Source organism: Callorhinus ursinus, unplaced genomic scaffold, assembly GCF_003265705.2.
Source record: "Callorhinus ursinus isolate GAN/ISIS: 27379988/994484 unplaced genomic scaffold, GSC_fseal_2.0 scaffold61, whole genome shotgun sequence".
Taxonomy (NCBI): domain Eukaryota; kingdom Metazoa; phylum Chordata; class Mammalia; order Carnivora; family Otariidae; genus Callorhinus; species Callorhinus ursinus.
The window spans coordinates 4,272,559-4,282,597 of record NW_027397123.1 but is presented as its reverse complement, the minus strand read 5'-3'; the positions used below and the strand labels follow the sequence as shown (position 1 = coordinate 4,282,597).

The 10,039-nt window shown below is 39.6% G+C and overlaps 1 protein-coding gene and 1 long non-coding RNA gene across 2 annotated transcripts in view; one reads left to right on the top strand and one right to left on the bottom strand.

Moving 5' to 3' along the window:
• The window catches only part of LOC112810777 (uncharacterized), a 24,550-nt gene extending 16,748 nt beyond the window's left edge, over window positions 1-7,802 (top strand). Inside the window, exons 3-4 of the long non-coding RNA XR_003204889.2 lie at window positions 3,829-3,969; window positions 7,603-7,802. This is a non-coding gene — a long non-coding RNA (uncharacterized lncRNA). The remainder of the gene's footprint in view (window positions 1-3,828; window positions 3,970-7,602) is intronic.
• On the bottom strand, window positions 4,434-5,172 carry LOC141369909 (protein FAM187B-like). The gene has a single exon (XM_073885353.1). The coding sequence runs from the start codon at window positions 5,148-5,150 to the stop codon at window positions 4,434-4,436; it is 717 nt and encodes a 238-aa protein (XP_073741454.1). The 5' UTR covers window positions 5,151-5,172.
• Window positions 7,803-10,039: the final 2,237 nt, after the last annotated feature.

Genomic DNA, 10,039 nt, shown 5'->3' with positions numbered 1-10,039 from the left:
GAAAGAAAGAAAGAAAGAAAAAGAAAGAAAGAAAGGAAGAAAGAAAATAAATTACAGGCTAATCTGATGGACACAGGTGCAAAAATCCTCGACAAATTCAACAATACATTAAGAGGATCATAAACCATTATTGACTGAGATCTATTCCAGGGATGCAAAGATGATTCAACATCCACAAATCAACCAATGCAATATACCACATTAACAAAATGAAGGATAAAAGTCATATGATTATCTCAGTAGATACAGAAAAAGCATTTGACAAAATTCAACATCCATTTATAACAAAAATTCTCAGAGTGTGTATAGAGGGAATGTACCTCAACATAACAAAGACCAGGGCTGCCTGGGTGGCTCAGTCGTTGAATGTCTGCCTTCGGCTCAGGTCATGATCCCAGGGTCCTGGGATTGAGTCCCACATCGGGCTCCTTGCTCAGCAGGGAGCATGCTTCTCCCTCTGCCACTCCCTGCCACTCTGCCTACTTGTGATTCCTCTCTCTCTCTCTCTCTCTGTGTCAAATAAAATCTTTAAAAAAAAAAACATAACAAAGACCATATATGACAAACCCACAGTTAACATCATACTCAATGGTGAAAAGTTGAAAGCTTTTCCTCTAAGATCAGGAACAAGACAAAGATGCCCACTCTCACCACTTTTATTCAACATAGTATTGGAAATCCTAGACAGAGCAATTAGACAAGAAAAAAGAAATAAGACATCCAATTTGGAAAGGAAGAAGTAAAACTATCACTACTTGTGGATAATATGGTTTTACATATAGAAAACCCTAAGTACTCCACCAAAAAACTGCTAAAATAAACAAATCCAGTAAAGTTGTAGGATACAAAATCAATGTACAAAAATCAGTTGTCTTTCTATACATTAACTATTATTAGAGAAATTAAGACGATGACTGTATTTACATTTGCATCAAAAAGAATAAAATATCTAGGAATAAATTTAACCCAGAAGGTGAAAAACTTGTACACTGAAAACTGTAAGTCACTGAAGGAGACACCAATAAATAGATATTCTGCGCTCATGGATTGGAAGAATTAATATCCTTAAAATGTCCATATTACCCAAAGCAATCTATAGATTCAAGGCAATCCCTATTAAAATTCCAATGGCATTTTTTACAGAAATAGAACAAATAATTCTAAAATTTGTGTGGAACCCCAAAGACCCCAAACAACCAAAGCAATCTTGAGAAAGAACAAAGCTGGCATCACACTCCCTGATTTCAAACTATATTACACAGCTATAGTAATCAAAACAGTGTGGTATTGGCATAAAAATAGACACATAGATCAATAGAACAGAACAGAGAGCCCAGAAATAAACTCACATGTATATGATTAATTAATTTATGATAAAGGATCAAGAATATGCAATAAGGAGGGGCGCCTGGATGGCTCAGTCAGTTAGACATTTGCCTTTGGCTTGGGTCATGGTCCCAGGGTCCTGGGATCGAGCCCCTCTTTGGGCTCCTTGCTCAGTGGGGAGCCTGCTTCTCCCTCTCCCACTGCCTGCAGCTCCCTCTGCTTGTGCTCTCTCTCTCTCTGTCAAATAAATAAATAAAATCTTTAAAAAAAGGGGGGGGAGCTGATAAACTGGACTTCATCAAAATAAAAAAAAAGCTTAAAAGAAGAATATACAATGAGGAAAGGACAATCTCTTTAATAAACGGTGTTTGAAAAAACTGGACAGCTACACACAAAAGAATGAAGCTAGACCCCTATGTTACACCACACACAAAAATTAACTCAAATGGATTAAAGACTTAAATACAAGACCTGAAACCATAAAACTCCTAAAAGAAAACATAGGCAGTTAGCTCTTTGACATTGGTCTTGGCAACAAATCTTTGGATTTGACCCCAAAAGCAAAGGCAACAACAGTAAAAATAAACAAGTGGGACTACATTAAGCTAAAATGCTCTGCCCAGCAAAGAAAACCGTCAATGAGATGAAAAGGCAACCTAACGAATAGGAGCAAATATTTGAAAAATATTTTTTGGATAAGGGGTTAATATCCAAAATATATAAAGAACTTATACAACTCAATACCAAAAACAAAAACAAAAAATGCCAAATAATCCAATTTAAAAATGGACAGAGCATCTGAACAGACATTTTTCCAAAGAAGAGATACATATGGCTAACAGGCACGTGAACATGCACAGGCTCGACATCACTATCGCCAGGGAAATTCAAATCAAACCCACAATGAGATATCACATTACATCTGTTAGAATGGTTATTATTTAAAAGATAAGAAGTAAGTGTTGACGAGAATGTGGAGATAAAGCAACCCTCGTGCACTGTTGGTGGGAGTGTAAATTGGTGCAGCCACAATGTAAAACAGTATGAAGGTTCATCAAAAAATTAAAAATAGAACTACCATATGATCCAGCATTTCCACCACTGGGAACTTATCTGAAGAAAATGAAAACACTAATTTGAAAAGATGTATGTATCCTTATGGTCACTGCAGCATTATTTACAATGGCCGAGATACAGAAACACCCTAAATGCCCATCAGTGGATGAATGGATAAAGAAGACATAGTATATATGCACAGCAGACTACTATCAGCCATTAAAAAAGAATGAAATCTTACCGTTTGCGACACTATGGGTGGACTTGACGGCATTATGCTAAGTGAAATAAATCAGAAAGACAAATACCATATGATTCCACCTACACATGGGATCTAAAAAACTAAACAAATGAACAAACAAAATAGATATGAAGAACAGACTGTTGGTTGCCAGAGGGGAGGCAGGTTGAGGGGTGGGTAGAATGGGTGAAGGGAGGCAAGAGGTACAAACTTACAAGTTTGTTATAAAATAAATAAACGGAGATGTAATGCACATGGAGATGTAATGGACAACATGGTGACAAAGGTCAATAATATTTTATTACGTATTTGAAAGTTTTTAAGAGAGTAAATCCTAAAAGTTCTTACGACAAGAAAAAAATTTTTGTGATTTTGTATGGAGATGGATGGTAATTAGACTTGTTGTGGTGATTATTTCAGTGTATAGAAACCTTGAATCATTACGCTGTACACCTGAAACTAATATAATGTCATATTTCAATTATGACATTCTCTCTGTATATGGTGGGGATGTATAATTGAAATATAAGATTATATTAGTTTCAGGTGTACAACATAATATATTTAATAATGTATAATAATATAATATGTTATAATAGTATATATAATATATATTGTGTGTCATATTTATAATATATATCTGTGACTTGAATCAGATTTTAATATCAGGTATATTAAAATTTTGTCAATAGTCAAAACACTCTACAACCTTGGATTATTTTATTTCATGTACCAACTTATTAAACCATGCATTATAAATCTGGAAAAGAAGAGGCGCCTGGGTGGCTCAGTCATTAAGCGTCTGCCTTTGGCTCAGGTCATGATCCCAGGGTCCTGGGATCGAGCCCTGCATCGGGCTCCCTGCTCAGCGGGAAGCCTACTTTTCCCTCTCCCTCTCCCTCTGCTTGTGTTCCTGCTCTTGCTAGCTCTCTCTCTGTCAAATAAATAAATAAATAAATAAATAAATAAATAAATAAATAACATCTTTTTTAAAAAATCCATAAAAGAAGACACAATGTGTAATGGCATGAAAAATCAAGTACTTAGGAATAAATATAATAAAATATATGTAAGATCTCTATATTAATAACTGTACATTCCTGGGAGAAATTAAACAAAGCCTAAATAATGGGAATATTTATGATGTTCACGGATTGGAAGTCTGAATATTGTAATATATTGATTCTACCCAAATTTATCTTTAGGTTCAATGAAGTCCCAGTTTATTAAAAAATAGGATGTGCGGGGGGACAGAAACTACAAGCTGACTCCAAAATATATATACAAACAGCCAAGAACAATCAAGACAATCTTGAAGAACAAAGCTGGAAAATCTGTACTACCAGGTATCATGACTTATTATGAAGGTATAGTAATAAAAAAACTATGGCATTGGTGCAAGGGTGGATAGACAAATTGTATTTGTCAGAGTCCGATGAGGATACAGAAACCACACTAGTGATGATGTTGGCATGAATAAAGACCAAAGTGTCTTCCTGGTCTCTAGGTTTTACATTTGGCCATTCCTGAATATCAGGAGCCTAGGAGGGCAGGGGTTAAGCCTTTTTGGTCACCACTGTGTCCCCAGCATCACCTGCCCAGGGTCTGGCTTGGGAAGGAGCAGAAGAAGTTCCTACCGAATAAACATCTAAACAAGCCAGTGAAGAGACCCCTTCCTAGACTGACCATGAAGGCTTACGGGCTGGGAGACAGAGCCTGCATTCCCACTGGAAGGCAAACCCCAGCCCCCGTGGGCATAGGAAACAAAGCCTAGGCAAGGATCAAAGGCAGGGCTGATGCCCTGGTCCAGTCACCTGTAGATGGAGGCCAAGGGGCAGGTAAGCCACATGGTGTTGGTCATCTTGCCCAACTGATAAATGTCAAAGATGAAGTATGGCTGGTTGGTTTCCTTGACATGCTCGCAGGGTACAAGGCAGGCTTCCACCTGCAGTTCAGGCCGCAGACGGCTGGAGCGTGCCTTCTCTGCTCTCAGATAGAGCCAACAGGGCATGGCTTTTTCCAGGGGCTCTTCAACGTAGCAGTAACCCAGGCGCTTCCGCTCCCCCGGCTCCCCACAGCGGTTACAGTCCTGCCAGGGCTCCCACTGGGTGAAGATGAGTACATGGCCACCCAGACTGAGGGTCTCATTCGGCAGGGGTTTTTGGCCCAGGCCTTTGTGTGTAATATGCAGGGTGCTGACATCTTGGAAATCAATCTCATACTCTACCACAAGGGCATTGTCACTGTCCTGGCAGTGATAGAGGCCTGTCTGGGACGGCTGAGGGTTGGTCAGTTGAAGGCTGCCCCCAGGCAGTTTCTTTATGTTAGGCATTGAGGAGAGCAGGAAGGGATCTTCCTCCAGAATGGAAGAGAAGTACCAGAGTGACTTGGGATAGTCACACTGCAGGACAACATCGTTGCCCGAGACTAGGGCGTGCTGGCAGAGACTCTTATAGGCACACCTGATTAATATCTGGGCCCACAGAGTGGGGAGAGAAAGGCTAAGCAGCCAAAGGGGGGCCAACATGGTAGTCCGAGACTAAACAAGGATGCTGGGAACCATCCTGGGCATTATGAAGTCACCCACAGAACTCAGGCATCAGCCCCAAGTGGAATGAAACCTGGGCCTGCTGTACATTCTGGAGTACACAGAAATCACTGGCCTGTACCATTTCTACAATCACTGAGGATATACTGCAAGGTGCTCCTGTCTCGTAACTGGGGAGGACTGCTTAATTAGATAGCACCAGATCAGATGATTGAGGTGGGCTGGGGGTGTTTTCTAAATCTTTGTTCCCTGTGGCTCATGTCTCCACTCTCCAGAGAGATGTCTCTTTTTCCATTATTAACCTTGGCTGCATCTGAGGTGGCATTGAAAGATGTGCCCTCCTTCCCACATGAGCAGTGTTCCCAGCCTTTTCCCTGTCTTCCAAAGTTTGGGACCTGAGGATTCTTATAAGCCTCCAGCCAACTCCACGTGCAAAAAACCCACATCCACAGTTCTGTTCAAGGTGTTCCCCATCTCTCTGCCTCCCTGTCTCTCTCTCTCTCTCTCTCTCTCTGTCATGACAGAGGCACCGTATCAGGAGATATGGAGAGCCATATTCTTCATCTCTCTTTCACTGCGCCCTTTTGCCTACCTGGGAGTATCTTAAGGATTTTCTGGGAGTATTTTAATTCATTCAGAGATTTTAACAATGGTTAATAATGATTTAATTAGGGCTGCACCCTTGATTTTATCCTTGGCAGAATCTGAGTGCTAATTGGATTTTGTCTCTCAAAGGCCTTCCCAATTTTTGGCTGACTTTAGTAAATTTTCACTCCTACTCTTCTGTATTTCAACTGCTTCCCCTAAAGCTGCAAGTTCATGAAGTACATTATCTGCCTTTAAAAGTATCTCAGGCAACAGTCTCCATCCTGCTGCTTTCAAATAAATTTTCTTGTTCCCTTTGCCCTGTGTCAAAGCCAATGCCATACATTTTTATTTTTAGTTACAGCAGCACCTCACTCCTGATACTGATTTCTGTATCACTCAAGATAGGCTATTTGCTTCTATAGTAAACTTACTCCGAATCTCAATGACTTACAAAAACAAAGGTTTACTTCTCACTCAAGCTCCATGTCCCTTGTGGGTTGGCATTATAATCACTCAGGGACCCAAGATAATGGAAAGCCATCTCACACATTTCTAGTTTCATGCCAGAGGAGGAAGAAAGAGAGCTCTGTAGGATTTCATGTCTACAATGAAATGCTCTGGCCTTAAATGACACCTGTCACTTGCTCACAAACCACTAGCCACAAACAGTTACATGGCACCACCAATCCATCAACCCAACAAAAGAAATGGAATTCTACTATGCCCAGGAAACACTTGGCAAAAGGAAATCAGTAATGATTACTGCAGTTGATGTTTACTACAAGGAGTGTTCTTTTATATCATAAAGTTGAAATCATTTCCAAAATCATCCCTATCATTCCAGATCTCCTAAGGTTTCATTGGCCAGGATTAGGTCCCATGTGCAGACCCAAACCAATCCCTGAGAGACAAGAGAATTTCCATGATTGGCTTAACAATCAGAATGTGTTCTCTAGGACTGGGGAAGTATAACCTTCTCTGACTACAGGAGTCATCTAAGACAAACAAAATCAGGGCTTTGTATATAGGAGAGATGTGGAAGAGAATGCTTATTTGGTGAGAGTAATTCCATATTATCTAGAAGCTGAGAAGAACGCAGCGAAACTAGAGTAGTAGTCACTCATATGACCTGAGAGAGGATGTTTGGTATTTTGTGGCTTGGACAATGTTCTGTCTTGTCTTTTCAGACATGATTATAAATTGATCTCATTTTTGTCTTGGTTCACCATAGTCACAGAGAGGCTTTGTGTGATGTTGGTGTTCTGTGGAATTGTTTATGTTCAACAGCATACCATGATCTAGCTGTGAGTTCTAGGCCAGCTTCTAGTAACACCAACACTGTTATTAGTGTTAGGTCAGCTCCCAGCTATCAGAGGCTGCTTTTTCTCTTTCTCACACATTTAAAGAGCTGCAATGAATCTCTTTCTGCAATGGAAGCCTGATCAAATGGCTTTCTCTTTGGGAAGCTGTTTCCTCATTTTCTTTTCTTTTTTTTTTTTTTTTTAAAGATTTTATTTATTTATTTGAGAGAGAGAGAGAAACAGCATGAGAGGGGAGAGGGTCAGAGGGAGAAGCAGGCTCCCCACCGAGCAGGGAGCCCGATGTGGGACTCGATCCCAGGACCCTGGGATCATGACCTGAGCCGAAGGCAGTCGCTCAACCAACTGAGCCACCCAGGCGCCCCCTCATTTTCAAAATAGGGATTTTAATGGTTCTGGCTACAAAGGGCACTTAGGAAGATTTGATGAGATTTTGTAAATAAAGTGCTCAGCCAGTGTTGTTATTGGAGAATGCACAATAAGGACCTTGTTCTCTAAATATCAGTTTTATATTCTGGTTGCAGATTACTACTTCTGATCACAAAAGTGCAGACACAGAAGCAGACCACCATTGTTTCGACCCTCACTGGCTGAAGCAGCTTCCAGGAGATTTAAAGGGACAGCCTCTGGGTTTTCTCCCTTTTGGAAGCCAGACATTTAGGGATTAGGACATTTGTAAGCAACAATACATACATAAGGTAGGGGAACTTAGAAAGTCATTGCAGAAGCCCAGGGAAAAATGCAAACTCAGAAAAGATCTGAGATGACCCTAAGCTTTCCCCTCAGGCTGATCCCCAGCATAGAGACACCCTACAACAACAACAATTGCTAGCAAGCCCTGGGGGGTGGGGGTATATGATTTCCAGAGTTACCACATTATAAGATTCAAATGTCTGTTTTCAACAAAAAAATCATAAGGTATAAAGAAACAGAAAAGCATGGCCCATTCAAAGGAAAAAATATCCCCAAGGAAGCCCAGGTGGTAGACATACTAGACAAAGATTTAAACAACGGTCTTAAAATGTTCAAGGAGCTTGAGAAGACATGGTGAAAGACAGGAAAATGATGTATAAACAGAATGAAAATATCACTAGAGACATAGAAAATATAAAAAAGAACCATAAAGAAATCCCGGAGCCGAAAAATACAATTACTGAGATGAAAAATTCATTCAAGGAGTTCAGAACAGATGTGAGGAGGCAGAAGACACCATCAGTGAACTTGAAGATAGGATAACTGAAAGTACTGAGTTTAAGGATCAGAAGGAAAAAAGACTGAAGAAGAGTGAACAGAACCTAAGGGACCTATGGAGCATGATCGTGCAGACCAACATACATATTGTTAGAGTCCTACAAGAAGAGAGAAAAGAAAGCTGCTACAAAATTACATTTGAAGAAATATCGGCCAGAGACCACTCAAATTTCATGAAAGACATGAATCTACAAATCATAGAAGCTCACTGAACTTCAAGAGAATTAACCCCAAAAGATCCATACCAACACATATTGTAATCAGACTGGTTAAAGCCACAAAGAAAGAGACAAACTTGAAAGCAGGGAGAGAAGAAACTTGTCACATAAAGGGATCCCCAGTAAGGGTGTCAGCTGATTCCTCATCAGAAACCCTGGAGGCCTGAAGGCAACAGGTTGAAATTTTCAAAGTGCTGAAAGAAAAAAAAAATTCAACCAGGAATTCTATAACTAGCAAAAGCATCCTTCAACAATAAGGGGAAAATTAAACATGCCCAGATAAGCAAAAGCTGAGTTTGTTGCCACTAGACCAATCCTGAAAGAAATAATGAAGGGAGCCCTCCCGATAGCAATGAAAGGATGTTTGACAGTAACCAGAAGCCATAGGAAGAACTAAAGATCTCCAGCAGAGGTAAATACATGGACGATTATAACAGCTAGTATTATTGTATTAAATTCCACTTTTAATTGTCTATGTGACTTATAAGAAAATCCATAAAAATAATTACTAATCTTTGCTATTGGGAAAATAGTGTATAAAGATGTAATATGAGACACCAATAACAGAAAGGAGGTGATAGAGATGAACAGGAGCAGTTTTTATATGATACTGACATTAAGCTGGTATAAATTCAAATTGAAGTGTGATAACTTCAGGGGGTTTTACGTGTAATGTAATTCCCAGGGTTACCACAAAGAAAATTGCCATAGACTACATACAATAGGAAATGAGAAGGGAATAAAAACATTTTATTATAGAAACATTAACTAAGGAGGCCTAGGTGGCTCAGTCGGTTAAGTGTCTGCCTTCAGCTCAGGTCAAAATCCCAGGGTCCTGGGATCGAGCCCCACATGGGGCTCCCTGCTCAGCAGGGAGCCTGCTTCTCCCTCTGCCTGCTGCTCCCCCTGCTTGTGCTCACTTTCTCTGTCAGATAAATAAATAAAATTTTAAAAAGAATAAAATAAAAACATTAACTAAACACAAAAGAAGGCAGTAATGGAGTAAATGAGGGGCCAAAAAAAGCTATAAGGCATACAGAAAAGAAATAGCAAAGTGGCAAAAATAAGTCCCTCCTTATCAGTAATTTCTTTAAATCAAAAGACAAGAGATTGGTAGAATAGATAAAGAAAAGTTGATCCAACTATAGGCTGTGTACAAGAGACTCACTTTAGACTCAAAGACACAAATAAGTTGAAAGTGAAAGGACAGAAACACAGTAACCAAAGAGAGTTGGAACGGCTATGCTAATATCAGACAAAACAGACTTTAAATTGAAATAGGTTTCAAGAGACAGAGAAGGACAGTATTTATTAATAAAATCTTCAACACAGGAAGAAGCTATACCCAAGACATTTATACACCTAATAACAGACCCTCAAAATATGAAGCAAATGTGGATAGAATTGCACAGAGAAATATAGTTCTACAATAACAGTTGGAGACTTCAATACTCCACTTTCAATAATGGATAGAACAAACAGGTAATAAGTA

Bases quoted from the DNA above. Each gene is read 5' to 3' on its own strand.
- LOC141369909 (XM_073885353.1), bottom strand. From the start codon at position 5,150: ATGTTGGCCCCCCTTTGGCTGCTTAGCCTTTCTCTCCCCACTCTGTGG.